General features: G+C 36.5%; 1 protein-coding gene across 1 annotated transcript in view; it reads left to right on the top strand.

The window, feature by feature from the left end:
- Positions 1 to 19,248, top strand: part of LOC135219429 (small nuclear ribonucleoprotein Sm D3-like) — a 134,346-nt gene extending 115,098 nt beyond the window's left edge. Inside the window, exons 3-5 of the mRNA XM_064256208.1 lie at positions 3,377 to 3,484; positions 4,198 to 4,279; positions 18,764 to 19,248. Of these exons, the coding sequence (XP_064112278.1) occupies positions 3,377 to 3,484; positions 4,198 to 4,279; positions 18,764 to 18,834 (261 nt within the window). The 3' untranslated portion in view covers positions 18,835 to 19,248. The remainder of the gene's footprint in view (positions 1 to 3,376; positions 3,485 to 4,197; positions 4,280 to 18,763) is intronic.
- The last annotated feature ends 407 nt before the right edge of the window (positions 19,249 to 19,655 follow it).

Genomic DNA, 19,655 nt, shown 5'->3' with positions numbered 1-19,655 from the left:
ATGGAGGTAGGATCATATCTGCTGCAGAAGAAAATCCAAAATAATATTCAGTGCCTGTGAATAACAGGAAATCAAGAGTTTAATAGGAGAGCTTTGAAAGGTTAAAAATTGCAGCATTCCTACTTGTAATGTTTGTAAGGAAGAAAGTTCAATTAATAATTCACCATTGTCTCTATCTCAGAAATTCTCAGTATCCCTAGACAAAGGATAGCAGTGAAATGTTAGAACTTAGAAAATTACACCAAAACATGCTGCTTGGGAATGACATAAATATTGTAGAACAAGAGGAACTTGCATAAAAGCTGAAAAGAAGGCACAGAAACTAGTGGGATACATAAAGAGGCAGTTCAAATACAGAAACAAGGAAACGGTGCTGCAGCTCTACATATCAATAGTTAGACCCCATCTTGAATATGCAGTACAATTTTGGTCACCAGTACTAAGAAAAGACATAAATAGATTAGAAGGAGTACAAGCAAGAGCCACAAATTTAATTCATCCATCAGGCAAATAGGTAACCGAAGACGACTAGAGAGCCTGAACATATATGGCTTAGAAATACGACGATTGTGAGGACAACTAATAACATTTAAAATAATGAAAGGCATAACAAAAGTAGACGTAACCTATTTACATTAAACGAAAACCAGACAAGAAATAATGGATGGAAACTAGAACTGAAGAGAGACAACACATCTCGATGTGGGAACTTTAAATACAAGATATGTGACACATGGAATAAACTGCCCCCAGAAGTGGTAAACAACAACAGTGTAGAAGAGTTTGAAAGAAAGTTGGGCAAAATCATTAGGACACTGTGAATGCACAGTAAAACTTGCTCCTACAGATAAGTGAGCACACGATGTCTCCTCGGATGGACTAATCCTTGTAACTCCTTGTAATAACCTGGAAGGTTCTTGAGATTTAAAATGAGTTATAAGCCTTTTACTTAATTTTTTTTGTAAGATGAAATTAATCAAAGCAGCAGGCAAATTTAGTATCTCATTACTTTTAGGAAGCCTGCCTAGATTTTCAGGGCCGGTTCATAAAAAATTAGAAAAAGTAGGGAAATAGATGAATAATGCTCTGCAGATTGCCTATTCAAATGGGTTGTGAGGATGTGCCACATGAAAAATAATGGCAGTAAGAATCTAAGGTATAGTGGGTGAAGTTAGAGAGTGAAAAGGTGACTCGAGTATAAAGGAGAGTTGTCATCAGTGTGATGAAAATCTTGTTGGCAGCAAGTCTCAAATCATGTATGTACATTAAGATAAGTTGGCCAATGATGCTAAATTATATATCATTACTGATATGGTACAACAATGAAGATCAAAAGGAAATAGTGAATGGTTAGCAAAATGGCAAATGCTCTCTCCCTCTTTTGTGTGTCTGTGTGTGTGCTGTCATGCTCAAAGGGTTATAAAAACAAGAATGTCAATTATGACACCTTGGCAAGAGAGAGAAGTGTCATTGTTACCAGTGTCTTGTGAGCTGAGAAGTTCCTAGTCTAATTACATTACAGGCATTCCCCGGTAATCGGCTGTTTCAGTTAATGATGCTTGTCTAGCACCACAAAATCAGTGATTTATGGTGCCATAACAGGCTGAGTTTTGGTTATCGGTGCCATAAGGTGCTGATAGTAAAGTTATGGCGCCATAACAAGCCTAACAGAGGCACCATTAACCAAAACTTGGCACTATAAATTGCCAAATTTCGGTTAATGGCGGTTGTGCCTAGCACTGTGCTGAGGACAGAATCCCCGCCAATAACAGGGCACTGCTTGCAGTATATTCCACAGTATAGGTAGGGAGGTCACCTTCACTTGACAATGGCAAAAGCTAAAATATTGCATGCAACATAGAGCGGCCACTTATCAGTAGGGAGGGAGAACATCATTGTCACTGCATAATGCCTTTAAGGCAGTCCATGGTTGATGAAGGGAGGGGGGGGTTCTGTTCCCTGCAGCACGCTGTAAGTAGAAAATCTCTAACTTGAAGCGTCATAATTAGGATGGGAATAAAAAGCGCATAAATTCACTTATGGTGCCAAAAAATTGGGGTCAATGGCACTATAAGTCTGGAACGACATGACCTGAACCAGACGTGCCCCAGGGACTACCTTGAAGTAATTCTTCTCGGAAGGTGAAGCATGATGCATTCATCATTTTCAACTAGTCTTAAAAATGGTCATGAGGTCTGTAGTCAAGACTGTAAGACTTTATATATACATATATATATATATATATATATATATATATATATATATATATATATTATATATATATATATAGATAGATGATAGATAGATAGATAGATGATAGATAGATAGAGAGAGTTGAAAGATATTAAATGTCATTCTCATTAAACTGTGGGGTTGGGTAAGAGAGCAGAGAGGGAAACTGGTAAATATGTTGAAGCTTAGTTCCTTGTATGAGAGTATCCTAATTTATTTTACCTTTTGATGTGAATTTTATACTGGAAGAGTGTAACATTTCTGGGTGCAGTTGTTTTCTGGAGAGTTGGTGGTAAAGTAGAAATTAGTTCTTGGTACTTTTTTCTGGCTAACCTTATAACTAGTCATTCTATATACATACAGTATTCAATTCATGGGCATTTGATGGCAAACCAACCTGAATTTATAATCTTTTTAAATTATATAATTCTGTCTGACAGTAATTTTATAGTAGTGGCTGAAGTAATATTTAATAAGTTCAGAGTCACTTGAGGTAAGTATACATGTAAGATAGTCTTTAGGTTACCAGCTGGAACCAGTCAATATGTAAATTGGCAGATCTCTAAAATCCATCATGGTTAATAATGAACCTTATAACAAATTAAACCATGATCAAATTTGTGGTATACAGTAATGATCATTTGAAAGGAGTCATTCTTTAAGGGCAGTGTTGTTAAAAACAATTGCTTTCAATCCTTTATTTATCTTACATTCTCATCCACTGGTAGATGTTGCTACAAGTATCCAAAGGTCATGGAAAAATATACTGGTGTTATTGTTTATTTATTTGCTGGATTCTTTACCTAGATACTTTAGTGAGAATGAATAAACTAAAAAGTACAGGTGTAAGTATCAAAGTATCATGGGAATGGGTTTAAGGTTGCAGAAGTCCTGGCTGGTTGAATTGCCATTGGTGGGTTGCAGATTTGAAAAGTAGAGAAGGCAGTATAAGCTGAATTTCATTTAAATAGGCACTTGTTTTAGAGATAAAATAATAAACTATCCCAGGACTATGATTCATGTGTTAAAGCTGTGAATTTCAGGGTGTAAGTGCAAATTAATTCCTTCAGGTGGAGCCCTCTAGTCCAATATGTCAGTTGAACCATTGACTAATGATTGCTTATGAATAATTTAATTTTTTCAGATGGAGTCATGCACTGTCACTTACCGTAATGGCCAGACAGCACGTTTGGAGAATGTCTTCATCAGAGGCTCAAAAATCAGATTTTTGATCCTGCCAGACATGTTGAAGGTAATCTCTCTCTCTCTCTCTCTCTCTCTCTCTCTCTCTCTCTCTCTCTCTCACATTTTTTTCTTCCTTTCCTATGTCTTGTCAAGCTTGACCCATCATTCACTCTCCCACTTTTGTCTTGGTTGGGATGTGCTAGAGTGAGTTGGGCTGGCTCATTCTGACATACAGATCACATGCTATGAATTTTGATAGTGATGGGAAAAAATTGAAATTGAGTGTTGTAGTATTTTGGGGTGTGTAGAAAGTGCATGTTTGTGTAGAGAATATGCCAAACTGATTGATGTATGCATTGGAAAAGGAAAAGTGCTGTACCTGAGTAATTTGAGTAATTGGTCTTGCCTTAGACTTGCCTGGGCAGGCATATAGTTGGGTTTAAAATATGCACAATACTTGATTGTTATTAATATTTTAGTGGGCGATTGATGCTTTGCCCCACCAACTGCATACATGAGACAATTATATTAATTTATTATGCACAAGTTATAGTGTTCTGTTTTGCAAAAGACAATTACCTCTTCTTCTTAATACACATGTACCCTTGGTACTTCTTTCCAGTGATTTGGGACTAACAGATTTATACGTGTTCATCACTTACAGTCAGATTTAAACTATAGTTTTTGCTTTATATTCATTAAGAATACTTTGAAAATTATATTTTGATGTTTTTCCTAAATACATTATGTAAAAACTTAATACTTTCTGTCTTTTTCTAGAATGCTCCAATGTTCAAAAATATGACTGGTAAAAAGGGTGGAGCAGCAGGTAGTGGAAAGTCTGCTATATTACGAGCGCAGGGTATGTAAATTTATTGTTTCTGTTTTGGTAATTTTTCCTCAAGCTTTTTCTTTTCTCTCTCCTTCCCTTGGAGTAAAGATGTAGAAGTTAAAGCCCTTCCAGATAAGCCTATGGCATCTGTACTCTGAGTTCATCTTTTTAATATCTTTAAAGAAGGTTATCAGTACAGCTTGATGGAGATGTATCTGTTTTTGTTTCAAATTATTTATGAAACATTCAAATTGAGATGAGATACAGTGGTACCTTGAGATACGAAATTTAATCTGTTCCAAGGCGGGCCTTCGTATCATGAGTTTTTCGTATCTGAACCGACATTTTACATGTAAAATGCCTAATCCGTTCCAAGCCCTACAAAAAACACCCCAGTAAATTATATTTCCTGGCCATACAACACATGTAGGGTTACAACGCTGATCCGACAGAAGAAATATGACTCCAAAAAGGCAAAATACTGTACATACTTGAGTAATATTCAACTGCATGTAATGTTCAACCCCATTTTACTGCATATATTAGGACTTTAGGCATATGTCCCTTAGCAATAAGCCTAGCCTATGTTAGTGGTTGCTACTGTAGCCTAGTCTATGATCTGACATCTAAACCTAAAAAGCTTTAAAAGCTTAGAATATGCCAATAAAAATGTATAAATAATCAGTATGTACTCATTTCAAATAATTGTTAATTAATCATAACTATAATACACACGAACTTCCAATCGTTTGTTTACATTCAGCTCTTACGAGTACCGATAATGAACGCCAAGCAATCACTTTTCCTAGGACACAGTAAGCCATAAATTTCATTAGTATCTCTCTTCAACTAATGAAACTACCAAACAGTATAATAACCAGTCATTTCTATTCTTTATTCTGTCTTAACCTAATGGAGATACCGAGTTACTGGCAGCTATAATGAAACATATACCGTAACATAATATTAAAATCAGAAGAAGAATTCTAAAAAATGCGTATTTGTTGGCTTCGATGATAGCAGTCTGATTTATTTTATATTTTATGATATCTATTTCACAATTTTTTTTATTAAATGTATTGCATGTACTCATTTCAAATAATTATTAAGTAGCCATTAACTATAATAAACAATCAAACAAAAAAAAAAGCTTCCAAACTTCTGTTTACATCCAGCACTTACGAGTACTGAACGATCGCCAAGCAATCACTTTTCCTAGTGCACAGTAAGCCATAAATTTTCATTATCTCTCTTCTACTGAAACTACCAAAAAACAGTGTAATAACCATTCATTTCTATTCTTTATTCTATCTTTACCTCTTATTTTTTTTTTTTTTTTTTTTTTTTTTTAATTATTATTATTATTATTATTATTAAGTGCATGAATAAGTTTTTCAATTTACAGCATCCTTTTACCAATAGAATACATAAAGCACAGGGGTAGATGCAGACCAATAGGAGAGCAGGATCTTATGGGGTGACTAAGCATCAGAACCAATAGGAGAGGGGGAAGGATGGTGGCGAGTTTACTCAGTTGGCAGGGCGCTAGGTTTTAAAAAAATTGTTCTCGGTGGTCCGGGTGAATCTTGGGACTTTGACAGTAACAACCTTTCGTAACTTGAGCAATTTTTGTATGTAGAGGCCGTAAAATTTTCTGTATTTGCTTTCGTATCTCGAGTTTTTTCGGAAGTTGAGCCTTTCGTAAGTCGAGGTACCACTGTACTTGAAACCCTTAGTCCCATCCATGAGGTGAGGCCTCTTTCTCCTGAACCAAATATGATAGTAACTTTGCTTTCTCTCATATCGTCACTTGTTAGGTAATCCCATCATTGAAATTTGGGAACATGAAGATTTCACTGGTGTATAGGAGCATGTCTTCATTTTGAAGGTAGTAGTTGTTTTTAGTTTTGGACTGTTGTTTATGGCTTTCAACTCGGGCTCAGGAGTTGCTAGTACTCTACGAGATGTGCCCTTTTCCCTGTAAGGATCTTCTGACAAGTCTTGCTACAAGGGGTCTTGCATTGTGATGTGGTTCCAACGTCTGCAACAGTACTTACCAGTAAGGGTTATACAACAGGCAGGAATGTTTAGAAAGCTCTTTCCCCTTGTTATAAACGCTTTTAGTTTGCTTGTCTGAAAAGTTTTTCTCCAACCAACTATCTTCATTCAATTCAGTAGTCAAGTAACTGACAGGTAAGATTCATTCTAAATGATGAAAATAATTATTTGGGATACTTGACCTATTGTTAAAGTGAAAACCCACCCCCACATCTTAGTGGGTGGTCATGAAGAATTCTGACAAGAACTTAAACTACTTCCAATGCTACCTTGTGGGAAACAGTTGAATACAGAACATTCCTAATAGGTTAGCTAAGTGTTTTTTTTTTTTTAATGTCGATCACACCTAATCGTGCAAAGATATAAGCTTAACTTTTGACTTGATGTAGTTACACTTCCTATGTGGGGAGTGGGAGATGTAAGCAATAGCTGCTCCTGCTGGAAATACCAGTTGATCCACAACTAGAGAGGGAGAGAAGAGAATGTTATGTGGATCTTAAGACAGTTCAGGAGTCTCAGTGTCTACATAGGCACTCCTTCGATAGTAACGACACAAGGTAGTGCCGTGGTTTACCACTGTCCTCCAGAGATTTTTCATTCTTGGGGAAATGTGGACCAGGGTGGCAGTATGCTACGCTTGAACAAAGCAAGATATCTTTGGTATCCATTTACATCTGGAAGCTCCCACCTTTGTCATTCTACATGTTTCGAAGGTGATCAGTGAGATTGATCATTCCACTTCTATGGTTTTGTGGTTCCAATGGCAGTATAATGGTTATGTTGCCTCCATAAACAATAGATTTCAGCCCAGTGCCAATGACTTGTTCGATAGCTTCGAGGGTGTCCCACATTAGTGGAGTAGTATTTCCTGTTCTGCACGAGGGGAGGGGGAAGAAACTTGGAAGATCTATTGGATCGCAGAGAGCCATCTTCGGTCTGACACCAGGTCGTTCAGATGTTGCAAGGTGGACTGAGCGTGACCTGACAAGGGAAGCTCAAACAAAGGCCTGGAATCCTGCCTAGCACCCAGCAAGGCCTTTATACCTGTAGGGGTCATAGAAGACTGAGAATGTGACCGACACTCAAGATTGTTGAACTCATGAATGAGATCAGCCTCTCCCTCCTCTGGCAAAGGTTTGGCAGTGTATCCTCATCCTTGTGTGGCACAATTGGGGAAGCTTTCCCTAGGAAGTCTAACATCCTGTTCCTTATGACTGGAATGGAGGCCCTAAACCCTGAAAATCCTGAGATCTAGGGTTCACTGACACAACGGAATCCATGCATGGTCACGTCTCGAACTCCCTACAGGCTCATGCGACGAACCAACGTACACTTTCACAGGACGAACCACATACGCATTCATGGATGAATCACGTATGTGGGCGTGTGATGAATTGAGTACACTCCATGAGAAGACAACGAGCACATTCCTGTGACAATGAACGACGCGTGACAGGTGCGAACAAGAAATAAGTCTGCAGACCAGGGAATTATCACGTTCACGGACCATCAACCACAGCCTTACTGAGCGAAGAATCCTTGGAAGTAGCAGGAGACACCTTCGTATCAGAAACCTTCGACCTCTTGAGTGGCGCCTTATCCTTATGTCGATAAACTGGCACAGGAACAGGGGAAGAGGGTGTAGCACCTTGGATACCACCAACAATGCATTACCCACATGTACAGGAGAGACACGACTGTTTATAGAAGTCGGATATGCATTCCTTCCACGAGCCTCACTTCCAACCTCACGAATAATGAACACGCAAAGGGAAAGACATGGCCGTGAAAGTAGATGCCAAGCACTCCTCTTGCTCTCAGAAGACAAAGCCACAAAGTCCTTAATCCTCCAACTCGTGACTTGAGGAAGAGGCAGGGATGGCGAGGGAGCGGGAGTGAAATCTCTCTCCTGAGGTCTCCTGCTGGCTGGAGGAGAGGAAGAATCACTTTACAAACTCTTCTTCACAGCAACAGCAGAAAACTTTTCTATATATATATATAATAAAAAAAAAACACACACACACACACAACGAGTCCAGCCTCTTGAACATGGCTTGAAACAACGCCTCTAATGGCTCAGTGAGAAAAGACAGTTACGTCGCACCAGAAGGGATGACTTCATAACGAGAGAGGACGAGAAGCCACTGCACATGATGTCATATGCCGAGAAGACGCTGGAAGCGACATCATAGCATCTCTTAAGGCCCCAGCACTGGTCAATGGCCTTACTGGAGGAGTGATAAGGGGCGAACCAGAAAGCGTCGACGTTGGCAAAGGTGCCCCGCAAGGTGGCAGCACACGGAGATCCAACGTAAATGAGGCCTGGGGAGGCGGGACTGCTATAGGTTACTATTATTATTAATAGGGCTTAGTTTTTCCAGACCTCTGAGTCTTAAGTAGACTCTTCTTGGCTAGGCTGCTATAGGGGCTGGAGGGGCACACATCTCCAAGAAATGGGACACTAGGCCATCCAAGGAGGGAGAATCCTGTAGGTCAAGCGACGCCCAAACACCGCCATCTTGTTGATTCAGCATCTGAAACAAAGGAGTTAGAAGGCGTAGCCTCCTCCCTCTTAGAAAGAGTATTAGAACTTGAGAGAGAGAGGGGCTACAATTAAACATAACATCATCCTGTACAACACCTGATACTTCCAACAACGAATCCATGAAAGAAACTGGAAGGCGACAGGGATACATTTGATATATTTGCAGCAGGCCGAGTGCTCCCAGTAGAGGGAGAAGCCAAATCGTCCAGACGAGAAGTAAAACCCTCCCAAGTAGGAAGAGTAGAAACTGTGATGTGCCCTCTTCTTGTAAAACACCCTCCAGTACGACTAGGCCAGGCACAGCATTTCGGGCATGGATTAGTAATTACAGTGGGGCCTCGTTATCCCACGGGGGAGGGGGCCCATAGGCCCAGAACCCCCCGTGATAAGTAAATACCGTGTTATCCTGTACCCACCCCCCTCAAAAATTGCTTAAAACTGCCTACTTTAATAGTTAACCCACCCAAGACCACTATTCCAATGTTTATAACTGCCTACTTTAGTTCAAACACCAAAATATGTTTTCAACTATCACCTAAAACTAAATTCAAGAGTTTTGTTTTAAAGTTATTGTACCACAAAATTAGCCTTAACAAATAATGTAGTATATGTACTACTGTACATATAGCCTACTAGCCTAGGGATTACAGCTAGAAGCCTACATATGCATGGGCGCCTCTGTTTTTTTTTTTTTTTTAAATACAAGGAGAGAGAGGATATGTGGTAAGAGAACTATCAAAATTATGTAAATCATATGGGTACTCACCAACAATCTATGTTGATAAAAGATGGCGACGATTTTGCAGTGCAATCCAGTAATATAATAACGATAATGCTACCAGCAGTATGCAGCGAAACATCTCTTCCCTTCGTCACAACACGTTAATAGTATATTCCACGTAAAAAAACCTTCATCTGACCTTTAGGCGTCTTTCCATAAGAGTAAAAGAATCTGGGCTTTTGGATGCCACATAATTAACTCGTTTATATGGGTACAATTTGAAGAACGCGCCGCACACCACATTCCATAACAACAAACAAACCTTGGACAAACGTGAGTAGGCAGTGTTGCCAACTGGGAATGGCAATATCTTGCTAGATTTTGTTCCATAAAAGGCTAAAAAAAATCACATACCTTATATACTCGAATAACGTGCAATCTCCCATATCGTGCGACAAATTTTCACAATAAACAGTGGTTTTGTGTTTTGTCATGTATCTCATGTATCATGCAAGTTCATAAGGTTGGTGGTTTAGCCTGCTAATGGCCCGAGTCATTCAGATGTGTGCTGATGCTAGTCAAGTTACGGTAATTTTCTTATTAATCTCGAGAATTGAATAGAAAATCTAAAGATTAAAAAAAAATCCCAAGATAATAAAATAATTGTAAAAATAACACGCCTTGGAGTCCTCTCTCTCTCTCTCTCTCTCTCTCTCTCTCTCTCTCTCTCTCTCTCTCTCTCTCTCTCTCTCTCTCTCTCTCTCTCTCTCTCTCTCTCTCAGGAATAAATACGTACGTACTGTAATTTGAGTCTTTCACAACAACGGGTATCAGTAAATGTGTAGACATTGTGTGCGTGTTTAAAAAAATGTGCAGTACACACACATTCCGAAGTTTCGGTTTTTGGAATTTTTCAGATTTCGGAAATGTGAGGTCAGATGCAATCAAACAAAAAAACACCACTACTGCAGCAAAACATTTTCCCTTATGTTTTCATTATTGTTATTTATTAATTACAGTTTATTTAAATAAATATTAATATAATACTGTTAATGAATGTGAGATAATTATGATCACCTATAATAAAATAGTGGGACAATTAATACCATATGTTCACTAATAGGTATTATTTTCAAAACAAACATTCCGTAAAACACAAAAAATATATGTACATAACAATCAAAAAATATAATAAGTTTTGCAGTTCAACTTGTGGATTTTAACAATAAGTATGACTATATAATATATTCACCTTATCGATCTTGAAGTTGAAGAGTCGTAAAATTCTGAGGATGGTCCGGGAAAAAGATTTGTACTTTGTGATTACGTATCGCTACAACACCATGTGGATTTTCATACCACTATATGATGACGCATCGCTACGACACACTGGTGTTTTCATACCACTATACGTTAAAGTAAAAACATGACATAGAATCGACTTTGCGACTTCGTTCACTTGATATTTTAAGGATACAATAACTATCATTTGTACTACTAAAAACCATCTTCACATAAGTAATTTTTCGTAAGATATGTGTTGTTGCAAAAGCTAGCTTATACATAAAAGGCTTTTATAAATTTAAGTCATCTTAGATATACATATGTACCCAAACTCATTGTGGGGAAATTTACTACTGTTTCCTCGGATATTGAAATACTTAGCATCATTCAAACACTTTAATAATATAATGCATAAATACTAGGCTATACATATTTACATCGTGTACAAATACTACATACAGTTATATACACATACTTTTATATACAAAGTTTAACAGTTATATACATACTTTTATATACAAAGTTAATCATATGAGTAGTGATCAGACGACAGCTGTGCACTGGACTACGTACGTACTACTTGGAAGATAAAACAAACAAAAATTGTTGTGTTAGTCGCCGGGATAGATTAACATTTTCCAGAGATTAAAGAGCTGAATTTTGTTTTGTGAAGGTATGTCAACCGCGTTATTATATTATTGTTTTCACGAAGGAATAATTATATAAAGAAAAATTATTGAGTAATTTTGCGTCAGCAGTCAGAAAATCACGAACATGGTAACGTTCAAACCTAGTGCCATCCATGCATATGTCATAAATAGAACAGAAGCAGAGGGCCGGTCGGTCATTGGATAACAGATCTCCATGGCTACCAACCAACCAATCAGGTGTTAGTTATTACTACTCTGTAATTTCTTAGAATGAACGTTTTACACACGAAGCTAACGATGATGTATGTGTTTTGCATACAGTACGTAGTTTTAGTTTTTATTATTAGTGTAAGTATTTTACTGATTTCATGAAGAATAGAATGATTCCTTCTCATTACTTTGAATGCAAAATGGCTTGAAGATTCTTCCGCAAAAAGAAGAGAGAAAAAAAATTTCCTTAGAAGATGATACCTATTTACTAACGCGGTTGACATACCTTCAAAACAAAATTCAGCTCTTTAATCTCTGGAAAAATGTTAATCTATCCCCGGCGACTAACAACAACAAAATTTTTGTTTGTTTTATCTTCCAAGTAGTACGTACGTAGTCCAGTGCACAGCTGTCGTCTATCACTACTCATATGATTAACTTTGTATATAAAAGTATCTGTATAACTGTATGTCGTATTTGTATACGATGTAAATATGTATAGCCTAGTATTTATGCATTATATTATTAAGTGTTTGAATGATGCTAAAGTATTTCAATATCCGAGGAAACAGTAGTAAATTTCCCCACAATGAGTTTGGGTACATATGTATATCTAAGATGACTTAAATTATAAAAGCCTTTTATGTATAAGCTAGCTTTTGCAACAACACATATCTTACGAAAAATTACTTATGTGAAGATGGTTTAAGTAGTACAAATGATAGTTATTGTATCGTTAAAAATATCAAAGTGAACGAAGTCGCAAAGTCGATTCTATGTCATGTTTTTCCTAAACACGTTGACTTAAGGGAGAACGTTATTTTGGTTGTTTTATCACTGCCACAAACCCATAACAATGCAGTGTATGTATGATAATTCTAAACTATTATTCACTACCAAAATAACGATGATATTTTGTATTGAAAATTAATGTTACATATATTCCAAACATTATTACTACGTAGCATGAATAGTACTATATATTTCGAAAGATAATCTTGCTGTGAACGCTACCATAATTTGATTTTCATATACGTACTTACATTTTGTCAGCTGGCTGGCCTCACATAGATAAAATTGATTTCACTGATATGGAATTACTCCACGAATAGCCTTTTTATTATGAAGATATGCCGACTTAAAGGAGAACGTTATTTTGGTTGTTTATCACTGCCACAAACCCATAAACAATCAGTGTATGTATGATAATTCTAAACTATTATTCACTACCAAAATAACGATGATATTTTGTATTGAAAATTAATGTTACGTATATCCAAACATTATTACTACGTAGCATGAATAGTACTATAAAAATTTCGAAAGATAATCTTGCTGTGAACGCTACCATAATTTGATTTCATATACATACGTACATTTTGTCAGCTGGCTGGCCTCGCATAGATAAAAATTGATTTCACTGATATGGAATTACTCCACGAATAGCCTTTTTATTATGAAGATATGACGATAATATATAAGGTAAAAAATGCTTTTATGTATTTCGTTTACGCTTCGTTCGCCAATAACAAACTGCAATACTTACGATAATCTATGACAAATAGCGTTTGTATGACTTCATTGTTCAGAGAAGTTATATACGAATACTGCCAAATAATAATGAAGTTCGAATTATTTTAGCCTTAATGTTATTAACTACTGTAATTACACTACCACTTACTATTAAAATTTCTAAAAGTTTATCAAACAAAAAATGTCGCTTTGAACGCAACCGTATACATAAACCATTTTCGTACGTAAAGGTATATGCTTACATTTTGTGGCTGGCCACTCCGACGATAAGTTGAGTGCAATGATGTGGGAATTATTCTTTTGAATAGGCTATTATTTAGAAGATAATGACTATAATATATATGGTAAGAATGGTTTTATTACCTTTATTGTCAGTTAATATCATAATGTGAATGTTTGTGTAGTTGGTGGTTATGCGACTGCAACTACGCTTAGCCTACCAATGAACGTCGTTACATAAACCTTGAATAGGCTATTTATTCGAAGATAGGACAATAATATATTAGGTGAGAATGGTTTATTACTTTATTGTCAGTTAATATCATTATATGAGTCGTTAAATTAATGTTGGTAGTTATCGGACCACGGCCGAGGGTTAGGCTACTGAAAAACATCGCATACGCAACACAACAAACCCGTGATGCAGCGATTCATACCAGTGATGTAACATGAGAAACGGTCCAAGAAAAAAACCGTGATTAACTGGATCCGTGAATACTGATCCGTGAATAAGCGATGCCCCACTGTAGTACAATAATTAGCTCGGCACCTACTGCAAGCTGTACGTGGATCTGTGTTCTTAGCAGCCAAAACCATAGAACACAGGAATCCCCAAACCCCTGGGAACATGCGTTGACGAGGCCGTGAAGATCAGAGGTCTCCATTATGAATCCAAACACGCAAAAAAAAAGAAAAAAAAAAGGAAAGAAACATGGGCACAAATCAACCAGCTTAGAAGGAGAGCAAAAGTGTGAGCGTCTACTCTCCAAGGCGTTGAAGAAAGACTATCTCGCCACGGAATGCAATGCTTGGTCGCTGACCGGCTCCCACTACGTACGCGCAGGATTTGCCAGATCTCTAAGATTTCTTGCTTTACAATCTTTGATTGTTTTAACAGGTTTCCAGCTGCGGGGCAAAGATATCCTATTGTTAAGACCGAAGGTTTTGTTAGCTATGAAAAATAAAATTGATTAAAATGTGTCATTTTTCTAACTAGTGAGATGATCAAACAAGCATACCCCACAACTTCCTGGTGGACATCAGTACATTTGGGCCAGATTTTTTCGAGGCCAGGGTCATCAGTCTGTCCATCACATTCAGGAAGAGCCTGTTGGTCGAGTCGTGCAGATCACATTCATCTCTTACCTTGGGACGTTGCCTATAGGTCCTTTACTCCTTTTCCTTGGATCCTATGGTGGATAGTACTCAATAAGTCATGTAGTTCACCCAACTCATGAGGGACAGTTTGCATCTCGCCTAATGTGTGCGGCTGCAAGGAGAAAGTGTGTATGGGGACTGGCCTCTCCTCTTCAGTCAGAGGACATTGAATGAGCTATCACGTACCAATCTCTCTAGTAAGGGGAGAGAGGGACTGACTGAGCAAAACCAGTGGGTTTTATACTTTGCTTTATAGTCTCCGACACTGTGGGTTCATTCAAACCTTTTTGAATCATGGATATTCCATTCATTTAATTCAAAAGTCCTGGAACTATGAACAATTGAACATCCCTCTGTCAATAGATCAGAGGTATGGTCTCCTTCCATTGCTCTTTCATGACAAGGAAGAGAGTACCCAGGTGGGCCAAACTACCAGTCATTTCAGAGAGTTTACTCAGAATCTTCCTTCAAAAGTAAGTGTCCCATATGAAAGAACAAGGGTTTGTTATTTATGTAGGAACATGAAAATTGTATTTTCCCTAACATATAAACATGAGGGCTTTACATAAAGGGCCCTATTTCTTACCACCCCTCATTCTCTTACCTGGGCTAAAAGGTAAACAGTTTAGAATTTAATGCACACCGACTAGGGCGGTGCTTCCGCCGCTACCATCGGTAGCTATTACCATAACCGCCTTGCAAAAGTTTAATGGCTGGATTTTCCGCTTGCTAAAAGTTAATCCCATATGTAGACTTCAGGGTTGTATGTTAAAGAAAATACTAATTGATATTTTTTTCCAGTTAGAAATTCATTAATTTCAATATCAGCATCTAAGAAAGATCCAGTTTTTTAAGGGTCACTTGAATTTATGGCATCTTAAATAGTTTTGGCATATATTGGAATAATGTCAGATAATATATCAGTTTAATTTATGCTTCCAGATCACATTTGTATCTTTTTGGATTTTAATGAATGGGATGTAGTGCCATCAGTGTACCTTACATGGGACACTGTAGACCTACAAGGTGTTTGCAGTGTATTTTTGGCCCCTAGGTTTACCCATTTTTTAGACATTACCTCTTTTTCATACATATTACTCTTCAGTAATACTTCATATTACAGCAGGTGCTTTTCTCATGGTTTCAGTCAGATCTGTATTTCGCATTTTCCTCGATCTTACTTGTTGTTCAAGCACATCCTCTGCATGGTACATATAGTTACTACTTTTGAAGACCACCTTGTTTTAGATTTACTACTTGACTTTGAAGGGAACTTTTCCACCATTCTCTTTAATACTTTTATGGCTTGTCCTACTTTTTACTGGATTGTTAGTCACTTACACTTTCTTTCTCTTTTTTTTTTTCATGAAATACAATGAGCTCATTAATGACTTATCTTATGGTTTATTTTAGTAAATGGCTTGCTAATCCTCATGGTCTGGTGATTAACATTCTTAGATTTATTTTTGACCATTCAAAGAATTTTCTCCAATCTGTTTCTTGCATTTGCATCCTTATCTGTGTGTGTCATGTTGTTTGGACTGAAAGTACTTTTCTGTCCCTATGACCCTAAGTACATTTTTTCTACTTGTGCTATGAATTCATTACATTTTCTGGTCTCAGTTGGTTGACTTTAAGTTTCTTAACTTACCTTGTTCCATTTTCAATTTTAATTTTAAACAAAGCCATAAAATTAGTATTAAGAAAGTAGTTTTGATACAATGTCTTTTTAACCCTCTTACGCCAGAGCGGTAAATACAAAAAATTGTCTCCCGTATGCTGGAGGGGTTTCGGAGTGAGCGCAGAAGTGGAAAAAATATTTTTTTTTCAAAAAAATCACAGCGCGCTTAGTTTTAAAGATTAAGAGTTCATTTTTGGCTCCTTTTTTTTTCATTGCCTGAAGTTTAGTATGCAACCATCAGAAATGAAAAAAATTATCATTATCATATATAAATAATCGATATATGATAGCGCAAAAACGAAATTTCATATATAATTGTATTCAAATCGCGCTGTGCGCAAAACGGTTAAAGGTAACACGTTACTTTTTATTTCGTTGTAATGTACACTAAATTGCGATCAATTTGGTATACACAACCATTGTTAAAACGATAAAAGCCAACAAGAGAACAAATATTATCACAAAATAATGCATGAATTCGTAACGCGCGGTGGACGTAACAATATTTTTTTTCAAAATTCACCATAAATCTAAATATTGTCCTAGAGACTTCCAATTTCTTTTCAAATGAAGACAAATGATTGAATATTACTATACTGTCAAGAGTACTTAGCTTACAATTGCAGTTTTCGACCATATCTGACGAGTTAAAGTTGACCGAATGTCAAATTTTTTATATATATTTTTTATATATGCAATTTCGGAAATAAGAAAAAGCTACAACCTTCAAATATTTTTAGTTTTATTTTACATGAAATTGCGCACATTTTCATATATAAAACTGATGATGCCTAATATGAAACGGAGCAAATATTCCGAGAATGGGACGTACGCATTTCGGAGATTTGTGGCGGAGAATCCTCACGTGGAGGAAGGGAAGATTTTTTTTAAATTCACCACTAATCTAAATATTTTGCTAGAGACTTCGAATTTGTTTCAAGATGAAGATAATGACTGAATATACTAGACTGTAAGAGTTTTAGCTTACAATTGCATTTTTCGACTTTCGGTAGAGTCAAAGTTGACTGAACGTGGTTTTTTTCTATTATCGTGATTTATATGCAAATATTTCAAAAATGAGAAAAGCTACAACCTTCAATTATTTTTTTGTTGTATTCTACATGAAATTGCGCACATTTTCATATATAAAACTTTATGTAACGGCTAATTTAAAATGGTGCAAACATTACCACAATCGCACGTATGATTTTTTCGGAAGAGTTACCGCGCGGACACGTAAAGAAATGTTATTTTTTCATAAATTCACCATAAATCGAAATATTGTGCTAGAGACTTCAAATTGTTGCAAATGAAGGTAAATGCTTGAATATTACTAGAATATAAGCGTTTTAGCTTACAGTTGCTGTTTTTCGACCATTTCGGTAGAGAAAGTTGACCGAGGTTGAAATTTTGGCAATTATCGTTTATATAGAAAATACCTCAAAACTGATAAAAGCTACAACCATGGGTTGTTTCTAGTTGTATTATTGCATGAAATTGCGCACATTTATCCCATATAAAACTTTATATAACGGCTAATTTTTAAAATGGTGCAACATTACCAAATCGCATGTATGATTTTTTTGTTTTTTTCGAAGAGTTACCGCGCGGACGTAAGGAAAAAGTTTTTTCATAAATTCACCATAAATCAAAATATTGTGCTAGAGACTTCCAATTAGTTGCAAAATTAAGGTAAAAATGATTGAATATTACTAAAAATACAAAAGTTTTAGCACAATGCGTTTTTTCGACCATTTCGGTAGAGTCAAAGTTGACCGAAGGTTGAAATTTTGGCAATTATCGTATTTATATGAAAATATCTCAAAACTGATAAAAGCTTCAATCATGAGTATTTTATTGTTGTATTCTATAGAAAAATGCGCACATTTTCATATATAATACTTCATGTAACGGCTAATTTACAATGGTACAAAAATTATGTCAAAGTGACGAAATAATTTCCGAGATGTGTCACAGATTCTTTTTAGTGCGGCAAGAAAGAATTAGCGCTTGCGCGCCTGCGTAACGATTGTAAACAACAAACCTTGATCCATGAACTCCCAGCATCTCCCAAGCGCGTGATTCAAAAGTTTTCGGATTGTAGGCCTATAAGTATTTTTCCGCGAATTTAAAAAAAAACTTTTGTAAGTCGACATAAAATACTTCCAGTTGGCACACGAGAGACAAAAAATGTCGACGTAAAATACGTCCAGTCGGCGTAAGAGGGTTAAGGGACTTTACTATAATACTAAATTAATTCTAGTATACTGACTAAAAAGACTACTTCCATTCAAAATATCCCTTGCCTTCTCAATGATAAGTTAATATACTGTAAGTTTTATGTATTGTACAATTTGCTTCCAATGTTAATAATATCAAAAGAACATGGCCTCCATTAAACAGTCATGATAATTATGTACAACTAACTCCCATTTTTTCTCTTTTATATCAACAGCTGCAAGAGGTCGAGGAAGAGGTGGAAGAGGGGGACGTAACTGGGGTCCCAGTGGACCTATGAGGCGTTAAGGGTTTGCAGATGTTGAGGTCCTTTGAAATTTTAAGTGTCCTGCTCTCCAGTTCAAACCTGTGTAATGTTCGGAATAATCTCTAGTTGCAGGCATTTGGACATTAGGGGTGTGTTTGGACTTTTTATAATTTCTTAGGAAATCCCACCTAGGCTATTGTGTTTTATATTTTCCAAGTATGTTCCTTTCTTAGGTATGATACTAGTTTGTTTCAAAAATAAGTTCGCTTCAATCTTGATTTATTTTCTGTGTTAGGAATAAACAATTAGTGGTCAATATTTTAAATGGATAGGAAGTGCTTCATTCCAGGAAGATGTATCAGATGTTAGTTTATATGGAATTTATACCTGAATGCCAGTTGATTTAAGTGTTTGTATTTTTAAGTGTAACTATTTTCTGAAAATGTACAAAAATGTTTTGAGTTTTCATTTATTGATCCTAAGTAAGGGAAATTCTGCCAGCCTTACAACATTATCTCTTGATTCTGTGTATTAGAAATTTGAAAGTTTACAGTTCGTAAGATTACAACAAAATTACATTAAATTAAATGGAGCTTTGCTGAGAGGATGAACGATAGTAAAGTTGCAAACTTTGATGGCTCACCAGGACCATCAGGCGTAACAAGTAATTTATAAAAACTGCTTGGGAACTAGTCATAGTTGAGCCAAACAGCATGTCTTAGGTACGAGTAGATGTAAATTCAAATATAAATTTAAAATTGATGTCATAAGTAATGCTTCATGTAGTGCATTATTGCTCTGTTGACAAAACGAACTGTAACCAATTGTATTATAATTTATATACGTCTACTGTTCATATGAC

This window comes from Macrobrachium nipponense, chromosome 1, assembly GCF_015104395.2.
Source record: "Macrobrachium nipponense isolate FS-2020 chromosome 1, ASM1510439v2, whole genome shotgun sequence".
Taxonomy (NCBI): domain Eukaryota; kingdom Metazoa; phylum Arthropoda; class Malacostraca; order Decapoda; family Palaemonidae; genus Macrobrachium; species Macrobrachium nipponense.
This window is presented reverse-complemented; position numbering and strand designations above follow the sequence as displayed.